Source organism: Sebastes umbrosus, chromosome 7 (assembly GCF_015220745.1).
Source record: "Sebastes umbrosus isolate fSebUmb1 chromosome 7, fSebUmb1.pri, whole genome shotgun sequence".
Classification (NCBI taxonomy): domain Eukaryota; kingdom Metazoa; phylum Chordata; class Actinopteri; order Perciformes; family Sebastidae; genus Sebastes; species Sebastes umbrosus.
The window spans coordinates 25,705,159-25,724,227 of record NC_051275.1 but is presented as its reverse complement, the minus strand read 5'-3'; the positions used below and the strand labels follow the sequence as shown (position 1 = coordinate 25,724,227).

Below are 19,069 nucleotides of genomic sequence, written 5' to 3'. Positions count from 1 at the left end.
GTGTGTTGCCAAAACCAGCCCGTTCTCATTCCCAGGGCGTCAAATACAGACTCTTTGTTTCGGCCGTCGGCGTTCGATACCGCTGCACAAGGCACGCTTTAGTATGAGACACACCGGGCTTTCCATTATGTAAACTCATCCGTGGCAATAGTAAACGCTCTGAGAAAGTGCACCGGGACTGTGGTGACGTAGTTTAAAGAGCGAGAAGACACACACATAGGGTGGGCGTGAGGGGAGGTTGATAGGTCCAACAAACACAAGGCTTTCATCCAGGAGGCCGCTGTTTGTGTCCCGTGCATTAAGTTTCACTTTCACGTTACAATCAGCTGTTTGTTCGTGTCCCATGCGAACTCCAGTCTCCTGGGTGAAAACCCTGTTTCTCATCCATCACATCCATCGCCCCAGACCTCCACCCCTTATGGAGTTTCAGGCTCTCTATACTACAGGGCTGGACTTCCGCTCCTGTCATAATTACTACGGTCGATAGAGGTCGCTGTTGTGTTCACTTATACCTTCTTTCGGTGATCTACCATGTGAATAGAGGATAAAACCTACTATTGGGTATAGCAGGCCCCTATTGACCTACATCTTATTATCTTATAGACTGATAATGTCTGTTTGATAGCCTGACAACCGTCTAATTGGCCGGCTTGGGGCTGACTTCCACAGATAGGGTAGGAAAGTCGGACCAAGGCATAGTTGGTTTTAGTATTTTCATGGATTTGTTGACAATAAGAAAAGTATAGAGCAACACCAGCATTATCCTTTAAAAAAAATATTTAAAACAAGTACCAGTACTTCACTCTAAAAGCTGAATATCAGACCAAATAGCGTGTCTGTTTGTTTGTTTTTTTGCTGTGTGAATGAGATTGGAATTTACCATCACATTGGATTCACGATGTTGAATGTACCTTTTAAAAAAAAAGGTTGATCTCAGTTTAGGGCTGTGTTCCTGACATCTTGTACACTCATCCTTACTCACACAATAAATACTGAAGCTCAATCAATCCAGTAAATATGGGTACTTTTTACTTCAGTGGGCTGTGAACGTATGTCTGGGCGTTGTACCCACGATGCACCTGCATGTAGGACGGCGTGTGCATGTGTGTATGTGTGCACCTCTACATGGCAATGATGACCTCCCATGGCACTGACACCACAGTGATGACAAATCCAACCGTCCTAAAATGAGCTCTGAGCCTGTTAGAGATACGCACAGCCGCCATCTTTCTTCCGCAGCCCTCTGGTAGCGCTTGTTCATTCGCTTTGCATCCACACGAGTTTGTTGCAATGTTGCCGTGGCAACCATACCCACAGCAGGCAGTTACCTGGGAAGTTAGCAATAAAAGGGAAAACACTGACAGTGCATGAATAAGCAAGATTAGTACTTAAGACGGTGAATGAATTGAATTTGTTAAGATCTACGTAGACCGATGCGGCAGAGGCTGTACGTCAGGCTGTTCACATTGCTTCCCTCCGATCGATACACGCCCACATACCTCGCCTTTGAAATGAAAAAAAAAACACCCTAAAAGGATGGGATTGTTGTTAACAGGATGGACTCGCACACCTCTAGCCCTCACCCCCCCCCCCTTAAAACACTAAAACCCCACCCTGGATTACAGTACCAGTCTCTTCCATCCCCTACTGTTTGTCCAGCGTTAATAGTTAACCAAATCAATAAACACTGTGTATCCACAGTCCCACCTCATCCCGACTCTCATACTGTCACCTGAACGCTGGCCGCCGCATCGGTCTCACAACGGCCTCTCTCTTTGCTTGATTCATTGGAGAAAATCGATTGAATGAGCAGGAAATAGAGGACTGCTCTCAGCACGGACGTCCCTCGTAATTCTGATGAATGAATCCTCATTTCGCTGAAATGTCATCCACATGATGTAAAGGCGCTGCGCGTGAATGATCAGCACTGTTTCCCGGGAGGCCTGCTGCTGAAGATTATCATCTATTTTTCCTGCATCTATTGGGAAATAACTGCAGAGGAAAGGGTGGCTGAATTCCAGTACACAAATGTGGGCTACACATTTGCTTCATCCAGCAGGAGTCAATGAAATGCAAGCTGTAGTAACATCTTTTTGTTATGGCTGCTTAGGACCTCCATCACTATGCCCACCTTCTTCAGTCTTGAAATATTTTAGTTAAGAATAGTGGGAGGACATGCACACCAATTGTTTTTTTTAAGCGCTGCTAAAATAAGAACTGCGAGCTCTGCATCTTTCTTGCCTGCCGGGAGTAACAGAGGGTGATCAAGTATCACGAGTACATGAATGACCCTCATACCAAGGCGGGGAGGAAGGAGGGGGGACGCCTCATACCTTCAATACCTTCAATACCTTCAAATCTGCACTTTTGGTACCTTTTATTTTGGATTCCAGCAGCTTGAAAGATCAAATGAAACAGACAAACAAAGAAATATTTACAGTATATTGGTCTGGCCACTTCACCCTGCGATGAAAGCTCTGGACTGCAAACCAGTGCAGACCCAGTCAAGATTGATGGTGTTGTTTTGCAGGCGGAGGTAACTGGAGGTTACGCTCACATCTGTTCTCTGTAACTCAATCACTTGGACGGACAGCAAGACGGACTCAACACATACTTCAGTGGACTGAAAACATTAATTCCTCTCTTTTATTCAGTCCTGTTTTCTTTCCTCTCAGCGCCTTTCTTCCCAGCTACATCTTTGTTTGTGTTAGCCCTCCTCTCCACTAAGTAAACTTCATTCTTTTCTGGTCGTAAACTGGGTAATTACAAGGCACTCAGACCTGGAAAGCACCTCACACACACACAAACACACACTCCACTCACACACTTACCAGGAGGAGTAAGCAGGGGAAAAAAGGAAAAAGCTACCGGCATGATAATAAAGGACTTGTTGGCCGGGGTTACTAGAGGGCAACGGCCGTAACTCCTCTCCCTGTGTGTGTGAAAGGAAGAGAGAGAGAGAGCCAGAGAACGACAGAGCGAGACAAGGATCATGTGGCTGGAGTGTGCCATGTCCACCGCTCAACGCTGAAAGGGAACAGCGCCCAAAACAGGGGGCGGATACTGCAGCCTGCAAGTAAACCACTGGACTCACAAGCTCTGTCTGCTCTTTATTTTTCCAAACCTACTATAACTGACAACGTCAGGAGAGCCCACTGGGGCCCCCGTTTTTGGAAAATTAGCTGCCATCCAGGCGCCAAATAGGATCTGGCGCAGGCGAATATGGAGTTGGATGAGGATTGTACGATGTCAGACTGGGAGGCCGTGCTGGAGCTGGATGAGGCGCTGGCAGGGTGGCTCCTGCAGGGTCCAGCTAGAGGGGAGTGGGGCTGGGAGTGGGGCTGGGCTGCCTCGGACGTTCAGGACCCCGAGTGGGACACTGAGGAGATCCCTGCTGTAAGTTGACCTCCGCTTGTAAGCTGAAAACCACAAGGCGATGAGGGATGTGGAGAAATTAATAAATGTTGGGGTTTAGACAGAGTTATTGAGCTCTTTTTGGGCAAAGTAAAGTCATAAGAAAAGGGGTCAGCAAAAAGGGCTTTGTAGCACTTTTTATTGTATGCTGCTGTAAGCACTCTGTGGTAATTCCCCACTACTAAAGAAAAACAACTGGTTTGTGTATGAGTCATAGCTATTTGAATGGTCCCAGAGCTCATAGAGGCCTGTTGTTTGGGGGTGTTCATCGGGTTACTGTGTGAGTGACTTGTATGACACTGTCGGTGTGTTTCGATTATTTTTGGTCACAGATTAAGGTTTTGAAAAAAACAAGCAACCTGATGGTGTGTGCAGTACAAGGCAGCTAAATTCCACTTCTAAGCAATTCGTAAGGGCTTTCAGAGATGTCACACGTTTCCAGAGCAGTGTTTCTCATCACCACACTTTTCTCAGAGGCGAGAAACGGATACTCCCTAACAGTGTTTCATCTGCTTTAGTTTACAAGGAAGCACATGTAATGATTTATTTTAATGTGAGCAGACTGTTCTTTTCCCACCAGCTCTGATTCAAAGGAGGAATACATTTTTCATTTGTCTCGGCATACATCTTGTCACCATATTGCCAGGTATTGTTTCCATGTTTCCTGTTGAAGGAAAGCATCTGGCACAGACAGTGAGAGCCCTCACTTTGGCACACATTAGGTCCGCCGCTGAAGCCAAGCAGAGAACAGTGTGATCATGTTGAATAGGGACATCTGAAAAGCGTTTTTTTGACCAGGTTAATCAAACCACTATGCACCGTTTTGTTTGAGGTTTCCATCAGCTGTCCTGCCCCCTTTGTCACCAGACAAAAGCCTCATTGTCTGACACACGTTGCTCTGTAATGCAAATCTGAGAATGTGACTCGTATTGTAAACGCTCACAGTCATGGCAGCATGTGTATTGAATGATCTGCTGCACCGGGCTGTTGTTTTGGAATTGCGCTTTGTTATTGAATATCATTAGTGATGCAGCCTTGAAGATGAGTCAGGCCACATACCTCTGCTTGCCATTCACTATACATCCATTTCCAGTGCCTGTCAAAACCACCCACAGAGACGACTCCATGGTGTGATTAGAGCAAACCAGACATCCCGATCAAACCTGTGGCTGGTTTTAACAAGGTTATCTCACATGCTCACGGAAACAAACAACTCAGGGCTGCGTCTGCGTGACGGAGACGACTCTTGTGAGTGAGCGAGTCAGAGAGCATGATGGGTGTTTGGAGGCATACGTGTGTGTTTGTGTGTGTGTGGTGTTGTTTCTGACTCTGCTTGTCACTGCAGGTGCTGAGCCCGACATACAAGCAGCGCAATGAGGACTTTAGGAAACTCTTCAAGCAGCTCCCGGACACAGAGAGACTCATTGTGGGTGAGTGGACGCCCGTCATAGGGTGCAGCGAAGTTATTAGTCATTAGAGAATTATTAATCCTTACAGAGCAGAGAGGAGACATAAACAAATATTGGAGATTCAAAGTGTCAAACATCATGATTTGAATATGTCTAGATCACTGACAATGTAAAATATACCATCCTCTACACAACATGTAGACATGATAATCACAAATATGACATCCAAATATCACAGCAAAACAAATGACAACAATGTCATCTGTGGCAGTTAATAATAATAATTGTTAGTTGGAGTAATTAATTATAACTAGAGCTGGGCAATATGACGATATATATCGTCAAAACGATATAATTATGACTATCATTTATACTTTTCTATATTGTTTCTATTGTGTTATAGGCTAGGCCTATATTTATTTCTTATTTCTCTATTATTTCATTTAAAACTGTTATGTTCATTTTGCACCTAAGTTTTTAAAACCGAAAATACTCAAAATACTTTCATTTGTCAAGTATTTAATACAAAAATATGCTTTTTTATGTGGTTATTTCATATAGACTATTTATTTATTGAATTACCAGAGAACATGCTATACCATGATATATATGGTTATCAAGATATGAAATGACCTACATCGTGATAAAAGATTTTGGCCATATCGCCCAGCCCTAATTATAACAATAATACTGATAAGGAGATAGTGTAGCAGAGAAAAGTAATTATAGCAATAATAATGAAAGTAAGTTGAAAAAAAAAAAACACTTTAAAGAGGGAGGAATTTGAATTGATTAAATGAGGAGAGAAATAAATATAAATAAATAATTAAATTATAAGAAACACAAAAGAAAATTCTAAAATATATATAAAATATAAATATAAAAATAACTACTACTTATTTTAGAGGAACTTCTAACCTGGTTGAACTTTTCCAGCAGTCTGAACAAATAATATCACAAGTTTGGTTTATTTGTTCTTGCATGATTTTCCCAATGAATACTGTGATTGTCTGAAACGCCTTGAAAAAAATAAAACTCTGAGGTTAAAACTGAGCTCATGGTTTATGAGGTGAACATTATGGTTTTGTACTGATGATTTCACAGCAAAGAATGACAGAAGATGCACACACACACACAAGGGGAGTCCTGAAATGCACCACAGTGAGGTTTCTCTGTGACAATTCAATAGGATATCAGCACATTCTTATTATGTCTGATCTATTGATGGTCATACATTTCGATGAATGGTTTAGCAATTTGTCTCAGTGATGTAGTTTCTCTGTGATGTAATTTTGCATCATAATTAACATGTGTGGTGGTATTTTTGTCTCTAATCATGTGACATCTTTATCCTCCAGACTACTCCTGTGCTCTCCAACGGGACATCCTCCTGCAGGGACGACTCTACCTCTCTGAGAACTGGATCTGTTTCTATAGCAACATCTTCCGCTGGGAAACACTGGTGCGCTTGTTAACGCTCAGGATCTATACACATTCCCATGCTTTTTAATATTGGCAGTATTGGGTCATACAACTATAATATATTGTGTGTATGTATAATTATGTGCTTTGTTTGTGTGTGTAGCTGACGGTGCGGCTAAAGGACATCTGTTCAATGACGAAAGAAAAGACAGCCCGCCTCATTCCCAACGCCATCCAGGTCTGCACAGACACTGAGAAGGTAAAGGAAACAGGATGACTAAAGACAGGCATTTATATTAGAAACTAATGAAGGCATACCTGAGACTGAGCAGTGAATATGTTTTAAATAGGGCTGTCAATCGATTAAAAAATTTAATCGCGATTAATCGCATGATCGCACATTTTTTATCTGTTCAAAATGTAACTTAAAGGGAGATTTGTCAAGTATTTAATACTCTTATCATCATGGTAGTGGGCAAATATGCTTGCTTTATGCAAATGTATGTATATATTTATTATTGGAAATCAATTAACAACACAAAACAATGACAAATATTGTCCAGGAACCCTCACAGGTACTGCATTTAGCATTAATAAAAATATGCTCAAATCATAACATTGAAAACTCAAAGCCCAACAGGCAACAACAGCTGTCAGTGTGCTGACTTGACTATGACTTGCCCCAAACTGCATAAAGTGGGCATGTCTGTAAAGGGGAGACTTGTGGGTACCCATAGAATCCATTTTCATTCACATATCTTGAGGTCAGAGGTCAAGGGACCCCTGTGAAAATAGCCTTGACAGTTTTTCCTCGTCAAAATATAGCGCAAGTTTGGGCTGTTATTTAGCCTCCTTCACGACAAGATAGTATGACCTGGTTGGTACCAATGGATTTTAGTTTCATATGATACCAGTATCTTCACTCTAGCTTTAAAACTGAGCCTGCTACAACCTGAAAATTGCAAGTTGCGTTATTACGTTATAGAAATTAGTGGCGTTAAAATTAATTTGAGTTATTATCGCGTTAACTTTGACAGCCCTAATTTTAAATCTAATCATCTTCGCCTAAGGAGACTATGGAAGCCTTGAGGTACAAAGTCTGGCTGACAACAGTGGTGACTGACTGGAGAATGATTGGCAAGGTATTAATGCCAGCCATATCTGCCACAAATTAAAGTAATCCCAGACGAGAAGAGTTTAAACTCCTCCCCAAAAATGGCCCCTTAATTTCCACAGTTATTCCAGTGCTCACCTGACTCGTACATAATTACTATATACTTTTCACAGCACTTTTTCACCTCATTTGGAGCCAGGGACCGGACCTACATGATGATGTTCAGACTGTGGCAGAATGCGCTGCTGGACAAGGTAAGCAAAAATCTGATCTGCTGATCTGCTGTTTCTGATTCTGTTAATATTTGTCTGAAAGATAATGGGCCTCATGCAGCAACTCCAGATGCACTAAATGTTCTTAACCATCCAAATCTGCTCTTACCCGGGTGTGCTGAATGATGAATCCCACTTGATCATAAATTGGAGGCGTGTGGCCAATTGTTCATTATTAACATGGGTAATGCACATGCCCAAGGATTGGAGAAATGGCACTAAAATAGGAGTTTCAGAAGTACAGCAGTAGTGTTAAATAAACTTAAACAAAGTAGACATGTGATTTTCCAGAGCGTCAGTACTGGCCTTACAGGAAAATCAAAAAGCATCTAAGAGCAGTATGTAAGCCATTCAGCAACAGAGCACACCCAATATCAACCATGAACAAAGAACAAATAAGAGGGAATTTGTTCTTATATTACTTCCTGCATGAGGCCCACTGTTCATAACTGTACTCAGTATTTCTTACTGTGATTGTTTGATGCGTCTTGCAGCCGCTGTGCCCCAAAGAACTGTGGCACTTTGTTCATCAGTGCTATGGCAACGAGCTAGGCCTAACTAGTGACGATGAGGACTATGTTCCCCCTGATGATGACTTCAACACCATGGGGTGAGTTTATTTATGCTGCAGCATCAGTTACCATGGTTACAATTCAATAAAGATCTTTCAGCCCATTACCTAATTGCCTAAATTACAAAATAATCAAAGGGCCCAATATGAGCTGTAACAAGCAACACTTACATGCTCAGTCACATACAAGCTGCACACTCTCTCCAACTCTCTCAGTTAATCCTTTTAGATACAAAATTAAACACGTAGCATCCTTCTCAGCTGCTCTGCTAATTTACACTGCAGTTTATTAACTTTGCTGTGATTGTCCAAACAACCTGATATCAATTGTGTTTTTACACATGTTAAATACTGCCCATCAAGCCACCTACAGTAAGGAAGCCAAATCCCACTATAAAAATAAGCTTGACACAGGTTTTACAAGAACTTCATTCACAATGTCAGATGAGATGAGTAGTAAGTAGTACGTAAGTACGTTTTTGAATGTCGCTGGTCTCTGGTGCCTTCAGGTTCAGCGAAGAGATTCCCAACGAAGAGAATGAGATCAACAACGACAACTTGTCTAAGAGCAGCGCTGAGGCCAAGCCCGAGGGGAGCCCTCCTCCGCTACATAAGAAGGTCGTCCCAAACAGCACCATCCCCAGCCCAGGCAACCACGACCCACCCATCCCAGTAAGTTTTACACATTTATACAGGTCAAATCAAGCGCAACACCTCTATGGGTCAGAAAAAAACTGCAGGACATTTCCTTTACAAGATTTAACATCATTGATGTGATGGATGCTCCTGTTCTTCTTTTCCCCAGTTTGAACTCCCAGCAGAAGAGTATGCAGACTGCCTACCGGACGGCGAGCTACTTGCTTTGCCCCTTTTGTTGGAAGAGAAGAACAGTGATACCAGCGGGCCTGGTGGTCCTGTCCCCTCACCGTCTCTAGACTTCAACGACAACGAAGACATCCCCACTGAGCTCAGCGACTCCTCTGAAACACACGACGAGGGTAACGACACAGAACAGAATGAACACCTCCCGTTTTACATAAATACACAATCTAGTGCAGTGGTTCCTAACCTGGGGTCTGGGCCACCCTTAGGAGGGCGCCAAAGATCACAATGGGTGCACCAGGATTTGTCTGCAAAAATCATAACAACACACTTACTGGATAATTTATGCAAAAGTCTATATGATGGTGTATATAAAACTGTTTAAAAAGACATTTTTTGCTAAAAAATCTAATAAAATATTCTGCTTAAATCCATATTTGTAGGCTTTTAGCTTTTCAGAAACAACATTTTCACTGCGGTCATGAACCTATTTGCTCTCCAACTTGCTTGCACAAAGGGATGCACGCACTTTTATTAACGGGGCGGTCTAGCAGCAATCTAACAACACCATAAATTACATTTATTTAACCACAATAACCAAAAATCTATTTCGGCTCTACAATATTACAGTAAATTAATTAAGTTGTTACAAAAAAAAAGATCATCTTGTGTATCTGCATTCACTTGGTGAATCTGTCAAGACGTCATCATTACTTATGCTGACAAAACTGATGAGTTATATTCATTAAAGAAAGTTGATTTTGTAAAAAAAAAAAAAAAAAAAAACTAACTCATATAAAATTGAGGATTTTGTTCGAGGATTTGTAATTTTTTTTAGGGTGATGACATCGGGGGGGCTTCAAGGAAAATAGGTTGGGAACCACTGGTGTAGATGATGCTAGTAACATGATTTGAAAACAATGGATTTATTTGTCTTGGACGCGTAGGTGAAGTACAGGCCTTTCATGATGATCTGAATGGCAGGCAGTACATCAATGAGATCTACAAGTTGAGTGTGGACAAGCTCTATGGCATCCTCTTCACAGAGTCGCAGTTCATGAGTGACTTCATGGACCAGAGACGATTCTCAGGTCAGTATTTCTGATGCTTCTACATCTGACCCCTGACCTCTCTGGAGTAAAGGCAGACCTAAAAATGTGCTCCCCTTGCGGGCGTCATTAGTTCACTCACTCATCATGTTGCTGTTTAGATGTGGTGTACCACCCGTGGAAGAAAGAGGAGGCTGGGAACCAGACCAGGGAGATCATGTACACCATCTCGCTGTCCAACCCCCTGGCCCCCAAAACAGCCACAGTCACTGAGACACAGGTACAGTCAATACCTCATAAATATTTCTTATCATTTATACCTTCTCAGTTTGAGATGGATTTCAAGAAAACAATCAATTAAACCATATTTCCCTTCTGTGATCAGACTCTGTACAAAGCCAGCCAGGAGAGTGAGTGTTACATAATCGATGCTGAGGTCATCACGCATGACGTGCCCTACCACGATTACTTCTACACTCTCAACCGCTACATGCTCACCAGGGTGGCCAAGAACAAGTGTCGGTTACGGTGAGTCAGACACCCACAGCTCACACACCTGACAAATTAGATGTTGTATTATGTTAATACAATTCTTATTAGTTTGACCATCTTTTGTTATCAACAACTTTACTTTTGAATTTACTCAATTTAATATTTGACCTATTTATTTTTCCAGTTAATCTTATTGTAAGAGCATTTCTGTCTGTCTGCCTCTCAGGGTATCGACGGAGTTGTGCTACAGGAAACAGCCGTGGGGGCTGGTGAAGGGCTTCATAGAGAAAAACTTCTGGAGCGGGTTAGAAGAGAACTTCCGCCATCTAGGTAAACTTGAGTGTTGTCTGTTTTTCTGTTTTGACAGTGTTGTAATATGTTGTGATGTGTTTTGTAGAAATTTGAATCACAGATTTGTAGTATTTTTGACTACAATTAACCCTAAGAGACCCACATAGACCCGTTTTTGTTCTTTTTCTTTACTTTTCTTTTTTAGGGGGGGACAGAGGGTCTTTAGGGGGAGATAGCAGGTCAGCAGTAGAGGTCACATAGAAGTGGTGTACATCATCTGAAAGCTGGGAACCTGAAGATTAATTTGAGATGCATTGCTCAGCATTGTGTGTCAAGTTGTTCTAGTCATAAATCAGAAATGAACAATAATTCATTCATTCATCCATTAAAATACATTTTGAATGTGTATAAAGTCAAAGAAAAAATTATGATAGAAGTGTACTGTATGATGGTCGTCGTTTTGGGGTTGATACCATTTGTTACACAGATTTAGAGCTACATTTTTAAAAAATGTACCACTTGAGAATTGATAAAAAATTATCAATAATCCCTCCAAATTACCACATTAAGACACCAAGACCTTGAGGAACACCATAGAAAAAGCCATGCTCTGATCTGGTATCAAAAAACTTTTGACATTTGGAGATTTCTGCAAGAATTGCATTTTTTCGGCGATTGGATGGCAAGCACTTGTGTTCTGGAAACCGCTCAGAAACCCCCTTACTGTCAATGTACCTAGGAAAGCCATCCATCCTCTGAATGCCCTATGCCAAAAAATGGTCTCACTATATGAAATGGCTACTATGGGGACTAACATCATCACAAATTAATATATTTGGGCTCATTGGATCCACAAGAGTCTCCGCTTTCCAGTCATACCCAATTTGTGTAATTACAAGACTGTTTAAGGACCCCAGTATGCAGAAAAAAACTGCATTGTATTTGCCCAAAATTACATGGGATTATTATAAGTGGGCATGTCTGTAAAGGGAGAGTCGTGGGTATGCATAGAACCAATTTTCATTCCCATATCTTCAGGTCAGAGGTCAAGGGACCCCTGTGACAATGGTTGGGACTAATGGACTCCTTAGGTTTCATATGATAGCAGTATCTTCACTCTAGCTTTAATACTGAGCCCCCTAAAGCCTCCTAAAGACGGTAATGTCAGCGATCCCACCGGTCTCAGAGACTCCACAAAGATGTAGTATGTAAATGTTTTCAACAAGTCTAACAATCTTTAAGTGAATTTATGAATGTGTAACAGTCGTCTTCTTCCCTCTCAGAGTTGGAGCTGTCCAAGCTGGAGGAGATACTGATACTGGCCGAAGCCCACCAGCTGTCTCCGAAAGCCAAGGTGGTGAAAAACTCCACGGTGAGGCGGAAGAAGAGGCCGCTCATCCACATGCGCAGCCAGCACCTGGACGAGGCGCTCAGCCCCGTTACCACGCCGACGGACGAAGAAGTGATTCAGAGGATCAAACAAGTGGCGGGCTCCACGCAAACCAGACACCAGAGTTCAGAACACCACCACCTGCCCGGAGGCCTCGCTCTGTACAGCGTCTCCAAACTGCTGCTCATCATCAGCTTTGTGTACGCAACTCAACACAATCTCTCACCTGGGGATGCTTGTTTATCTGGCCATGAGGATGCAAATACATGCTCATCTCTCATATGTTTCATGATTTCATCTTTTTTTTCCTATTCGGCTCTTTGTTTATTCACAATTAAACATTTGTTTTGTTTGTTATAAATATCTCATTGTTGGTGTCTTGAGTGTAACCTCTCTCTCCTCTCCTCTCATTGCCATCCATAGGATCTGTCTAAGGTACATGAACTAATCAGCTAGCATGGCCAGATGCTAAAAACTGTATTTCCAGCATAGCTTGTCATTGTCATGTACATATTAGCTACTTGAGGGCATCATGAATAAATAACAATGCAAATGGGAGGACTCATTTGTTTCCTTCTTGCCTTCCTTCAGCCTGGTCCTGCTGGTGTTCCTCAACATGATGCTCTTCTACAAGCTGTGGATGCTGGAGTACTCCGCACAGTCCTTAACAACCTGGCAAGGTCTGCGGCTTCATGAAAGGTACACACAAACACAAACTCAAATTTAAGCACCCATCATTTAAACAGAACTCATTTATTACAGAGATTCAACCTGGTTAATAGATATTTTGGGCATTTTAGAAAACAAAAAAAAACCTTATCTATCACTGCAGAGACTGAATGGAGTTATATTTGCCCAAAAGGCAGTCACACAAGAATATACACATACATGCCCACACACACACTAAACTATATCCATATGGCCGTTGACGTGTATGACAGGAAAACACGGAGCTTCTAAAATTACCCCCGTGAATAGCTCTGGGCTTACTGAAACAATTTACCAAACTGTTTGTTGGCATTCCCTCAAAATGGAAGTCATGCTTCAGTGATGTTGCTAATGTGTGTGTATGTGTGTGTGTGCGTGTGTTTCCCCAGTAAACTGCCCCAGACGCAGATGGAGTGGGCCCAGCTCCTGGAGGCGCAGCAGCGTTACCATGACGCCGAGCTGCAGAAGTGGAGGGAGATTATCAAGTCGTCAGTAGTGCTGCTAGACCAGGTACTCGGACACAAAGAGGCACATTTCAGAATCACATCAGAACTGTGATGTGATGAGAAAATGTTAACAACTCCCAGAGAATGTGCCACATTTGTAATGAATAGACACTGTATATGTAACTAGGGACAGAACATGCTGTATTTACTGGACACAGCACGCTGTAAGATTTATTTTATATACTGTATATCTATTTCACGATATATGACCAATTTAGCACTGCAAAAGGCATTCCATCCACTACTGAGAGAGGGCGCCTGTGAGCCAGTAAACCTGAGCTACAGTACAGGATACATGGCAAGTGGAGTCACACATCATATAAGTGTTAACTTATTGGACCATTGCCACTACACTCAGTGGAGAAACTGGTACCTCTGCATGTTATGCAGTGAATTTCTCACAATATGATTTGGGAATTTATACACAAAGTAGTGACTCTGTCATCAAATAACGAGAAGACACCCTGGGTATGTTGAACTCGTAGTGCAAGCCTCTGGGAGTTTTAGAAGTTCTCCGTATATTCACAACATTCCCAGTTTAGAAAATCTGTAAATATTTATTTTTCACCCCTCAGTATATCACAACAGAAGTGGTAAATATGCCGCTCCACCCGGGTGAGCATGAGAGGATTTTGATTTCACAACTAAGGCAAATTCCAGGAATCCCTTTTAGTTGCATCCACAAATGAATTACCACTTGCAATAGTCTGCAGCGCCATAGGAAAATGATGAGTTTAATTATCTTAAGGGGATACTTTGGGTGTTTTGAAGTGGGGTTGTATGAGGTACTTATCCATAGTCAGTGTGTTACCTACAGTAGATGACGGACGGCACGCCCCCAGTTTGGAGAAGCAGACAGGAGTTACCGCACGGAACCAAAACAATGTACTGCTGTGGACGATGCCGTCAGCAGAACGTATTTTAGCCACCTAAAAGAAATCAATATCAGTTTAAGTGTACGCTATATTTAGAATATTTTCGCCTGTGTTTCCTTGCCGTCAGACAGCTATACAGTCTATGTTTCCGACGGGGAACCAGACTTCATTTAAAAAACAGTAATTTTACCTTGCAGAACACAAGAGTTGCTGGTCTCCCGCTGCCTCGATTGGTTTGATTGTTTATGTTATTGTGTGACTTTGGTTAGTTCTGATTCACCAAAATTTCTTTAAACTGGGGGTGTGCCGACCATCATCTACTGTAGGTAATACACTGACTATGGATAAATACCTCATACAACCCCTCTTCAAAACACCCCAACCATCCCTTTAAGGAAGTGAGGGATTGTCACTGTCTTTAATAAATGTACTGTTTCTCTTCTATAGATGAAAGACTCCTTATTGAACCTCCAACGAGGCATTGGTTTAAGGGACTACAGCTCCGAGGCTGAGGAGAAGAGAAGTCGCTATCACTGACACACCACCATCAAAGCCATGAGGGCATGCTGTGCAATATACTGTAGGACCTGTTTTGTTTGTGAACCAGTATGCAGGCAGCAGCAGGACAGAGAGAGGACAGAGAGAGGACAGAGGGGGAGGCGGGACCAACGGTGAGCTGGTCCAATAGACACAAAGAGAGCAACAGTCGTCTCCAGCGCACAGAGGTTCAAAACCCCCGGGAGGAGGAGGAGGAAATCATGGACAGAAAGTGCCCCTATCACACACACACAGGAACTGAGGTGTCCCCCAACAACACTGAGGCATTGTGGGAAGGCGCTCCTTCCCTACACCTGTGGGATGAACAGTTTTCCTTCTACTCTCTTATTTCCAAGTGCATCCTACTGTAAGCCATGTTGAGAGTCGCAAGGAGAACGAAGGAAAACTACTGCATGCATTTAGACAACCTAGCTCCCCTCAGTCAGTGTTAATGTGGTCCAGTTCCAGTCTTATGTGTGTCAAAAAAAAAGAAGAACAGAAGACGAGGAGAGATCAAGTCGAAGAAAGGGGGGTCCTTTCGAGTCTTAATGGCTGTCTACACTCTCAGACTGTTCCAAACCAATCGTCCCCCTAGAGGTCCTCGCTGCAGCGTCCCTTTAGTAAACCTCCATGTGATCCAAGTACAGTATCAGTCCACAACCAAAAAGGAAAAGAAGTGTTGTAGCCGGGAGCTCAGCTTCCTATTGCCTCGTTTGAACCTGTGTGGTCTCCGTCAGGGCTGGTTCCCTGTCAGAAGCTAATCTGTAGAAATGAAAGACTGATGAGACCTAAGCCAGTACTTTTGACCTTATACACACATCATCAGTTGCCCCCTGCCACAGTGTTAGCTACCTTACATCGCATTATTCCTCATCCTTCTAATGAAGTAGAATGTATTAACTTGGACAAGAAGGCCAGACTTTGATCACACATCTTATTCATTTTTAAAAAAAGGGGGCGCTGCAGCCTGACCAATAGGGCGACCTGTGTTCTTACATGTTTTATTACTAAACTGTGACTATATCTCTTTAAAAATGTTTCAAATTAGAAAGAATTCTATGAATATATTTGAAATATATAAGAATATTTCATTATTTAATATATATATATTTCAAAATATATAAACATTACCTATATTTATTGTTAATTTATGTACATAAAGAAATTATCAGAGCTCTAGACCAGTTAAAGAATTTCTAACAAAAAGTGTTTTCTTCTAAAAAAATGCATGCCAGATATGTCTGTGACATGTCCAGTGTGCAAGTATGATTCTGCATTTTGCGCGATTATATTCGCGTACGTATGCGTGTGTGTGTGTGCGTGCGTGAGTGTGTGAGTGAGTGTGTGCATGCGTGCGTGTGTGTGTGTGTTTGTGCACAAGTGTGTGCTGTAAAGTGTGACATTTTTACCATTCCACACTTGTATGTTTCTTAATTTTTCTTTTCTGGCTCCTGCAGCCAGACTGCCTTTTTTAATGCTAAAGCGTTTGGATGCCGCCTTGCATTAGCCCCACCAGGGTACAGTTTACAATCGAAGAGTTTTGTTCCAAAATGACATATCCACAACATTTGACAACAAAGTTACACCTACTTTTACTAAATGATTAATTGGTATCAATTCATGTCAGTGTTTGACATACACTAAGTAGCTTAAATCCATGGTTAACAAAAGGAAGAAGACAGAATTGATCATCTAAATTTGATTGTTTCTCTCTTGTTAATGGATATATATAACATTTTGGAGATGAACCCTTCATTTGCCCTCTATACGCAACTCTTTCTCCATGTCACATTAGTGGCTTGATGACCCTTTTGCTAAAAGGAATAGCTTTCAAGATTTCAAATTCACTGTCTTGCTGAAAGTTAGGTGAAGATTGATGCCACTCTCATGTCTGTATGCTAAATATGAAGCTACAGCCAGTTAGTTTAGCTGTATGCCAGCCAGGCTAGTCTGTATGCAAGCTTCTTTATGCTGAGCTAACCATCTCCTGGCTCTTGCTTCATATTTAGCATTCACATAACTCTCGGCCAGAAAGCAAATAAGTATATTTCCCAAATTGTCAAACTAATTCCTTTAAAAAACACCTACTTTAACCAATATTATATTCTCCCTTTACCCCGTTTCAAGTGTCTGTCTTGGATGCAGTGAAAGCATGAAAATGAAATCTACGCAACTAAATTGAACCAAAAGAAAGAAGTAGAAATGTACCTTCACGAATTATCATGTTGTTTTAAATGAAGTATTTATCATGTATGTCATGTATTATATATATATACTGGGTTAGGTGCGGTAAAGAGCATCTCTTAAGAGTTTTGTCAACAGAGTCCCCTGATAACTGACAGACTTCAGCGATGAAAGCACTTCCAAAAATAAGAAAACCTTCCTTGTGTTAAAAAAAAAAGAGAAAGTGAAGCACTTTAAGGCCTTTTCAGGTAAAGAATGAAAGAAAGAAATGGCAGCGATTTAGTTTGGAGGTGACTGCAGGGCTGAGGAAATCATTTCTATGGTGTATTTTAGTTAATTTGACAATCACACGGGTGATTTACAGCTTTCCAAACTCATTAGAAATAGCTGGATTTTATTTCTGCTGGTTTGTTACTGCTCACAAATTACTTCTGCCCGAACAGAATATTTGTGCATTATTCTATTCAACATCTCGACTCTCTTTCAATGTCACATCCCAAAAGCCCAATCCAAGACTGACACGCTTTCTTGTCTATTTCAGGGCGAGGCGAGAATGAGTGATATGTATGAGGGACTCGTATCTTTACTGTGTGCCTGCATGGCGTGTTGCTGACTGACTTATTGAGAGCAGCAGAAAAGCTTCAGGATTGGACCCCTGCTGTGTGTGTGTGTGAGTGTGTGAATATTACATTTGAAGAAGGCACTGAGTAATGATAACACATGGGAACCTTATAAGACCTGAATGTGAGTGGTTGGAAATGTTTTCTGTTTTATAGAAATCACGTTCACAACCCTGAGGACACTGAAAGATTATAGTGAAGTTATAAGCTCCGTGTATATGATGGTACAGAAAATGTCATGTATATGAAAGTGTGATTGCTTTAAAGTGTTTGTTTTTCAAAGTGTATGACAAAAATGGATTTTCTTTTCCAGATGCTTGAATTTTTTTTTGTTTTAAAGATGACGTTTTCATGCTGTTTTGAGGGAGACATGGTAAATGCTTGATTAAGTTGGTTGTGTACTCCCCATCTCTGGTTTTATTGACCTGATTTTAATCTTGGGACACTGAAATTTGATTTCACGGTGAAGGCTGAGTGAAATCGTTTCTAGGCAGACACATTTTAATATTGAACTGCTGTAAAACCCACATCCTCAGTCCAAATTAGATATTCACTCGAGCCACCAGCGGACTTGTCACAGCAGAGCTGAATTTCATTTCATCAATCTCCACAATTATGCAAATTAAATACTTTTTCACCTTCATCATTCCCTTCAAAACTCCATGTTTCTTATTGGATCCAACAAATTCGACTAATCTAAGCTACGACCTCTCACAGGTAACACCTGTTTGTTGTTTTTTGCTTTTTTTGTTTTGTTTTCAATCTTCACAGTTTTGTGCGTTACACGAATGATTGTATGATTGCTATCGCTGCACAGCTGTGGAACCAAGGTGACCTGAGAGTTCTGGATGCCACCGCTTTGTCACTGACAACTAATGAATTGTGCGCTTCATTGACTGTATTAATTGGCATTTGCCTTGCTTGTCACAGAGCCGGCGAGACATTGGTGCCACCCATGCAACACAGTACAAGCTAAAGGCCTTGGTTACTGCAACACACGATAGAAATCACACACAACCTGCTGAAAATGACCACTGATCAAACTCATTCTTCGGGTGTGTCCTTGATAATATATGTACTGGTGTAGCTCTGTTCAAAAAGAATTCTACTGTATGTTTTTTTTTTTTTTTTTTTTTTAGAAAATGTTTTGATCTCTAGAGAGACTTTTAGTGAAATTTCTACATGAGATAAATATACTGTAAGTATATGTTGTGTATATCTGCAGTGTGCACACACACACACACACACACACAATCACAGACACTGACAAAAAGAATCCAACCTGCGCTGCGCGTAGGTTTTGACTTGCCGATGACTTTGCCTCATAGAGACTGAAGATAAAAGTGGCTTTCTGGTTCATGTGAAGTAGAGATTGGAAGTATGAATAAAAAAA

At 41.6% G+C, this 19,069-nt stretch overlaps 1 protein-coding gene across 12 annotated transcripts in view; it reads left to right on the top strand.

The window, feature by feature from the left end:
- Positions 1–19,069, top strand: part of gramd1bb (GRAM domain containing 1Bb) — an 83,367-nt gene extending 64,298 nt beyond the window's left edge. For 11 of the 12 annotated variants that reach the window (XM_037775858.1, XM_037775859.1, XM_037775860.1 and 8 more), the window contains 16 exons: positions 4,760–4,844; positions 6,182–6,285; positions 6,409–6,504; positions 7,533–7,613; positions 8,126–8,241; positions 8,712–8,874; positions 9,008–9,200; positions 9,972–10,115; positions 10,235–10,353; positions 10,459–10,601; positions 10,792–10,895; positions 12,140–12,446; positions 12,670–12,681; positions 12,838–12,945; positions 13,344–13,464; positions 14,783–19,069. In XM_037775858.1, coding sequence (XP_037631786.1) covers positions 4,760–4,844; positions 6,182–6,285; positions 6,409–6,504; positions 7,533–7,613; positions 8,126–8,241; positions 8,712–8,874; positions 9,008–9,200; positions 9,972–10,115; positions 10,235–10,353; positions 10,459–10,601; positions 10,792–10,895; positions 12,140–12,446; positions 12,670–12,681; positions 12,838–12,945; positions 13,344–13,464; positions 14,783–14,872 — 1,986 coding nt within the window. In that variant the 3' untranslated portion in view covers positions 14,873–19,069. The remainder of the gene's footprint in view (positions 1–4,759; positions 4,845–6,181; positions 6,286–6,408; positions 6,505–7,532; positions 7,614–8,125; positions 8,242–8,711; positions 8,875–9,007; positions 9,201–9,971; positions 10,116–10,234; positions 10,354–10,458; positions 10,602–10,791; positions 10,896–12,139; positions 12,447–12,669; positions 12,682–12,837; positions 12,946–13,343; positions 13,465–14,782) is intronic. The other variant, XM_037775866.1, reaches the window with a different exon arrangement.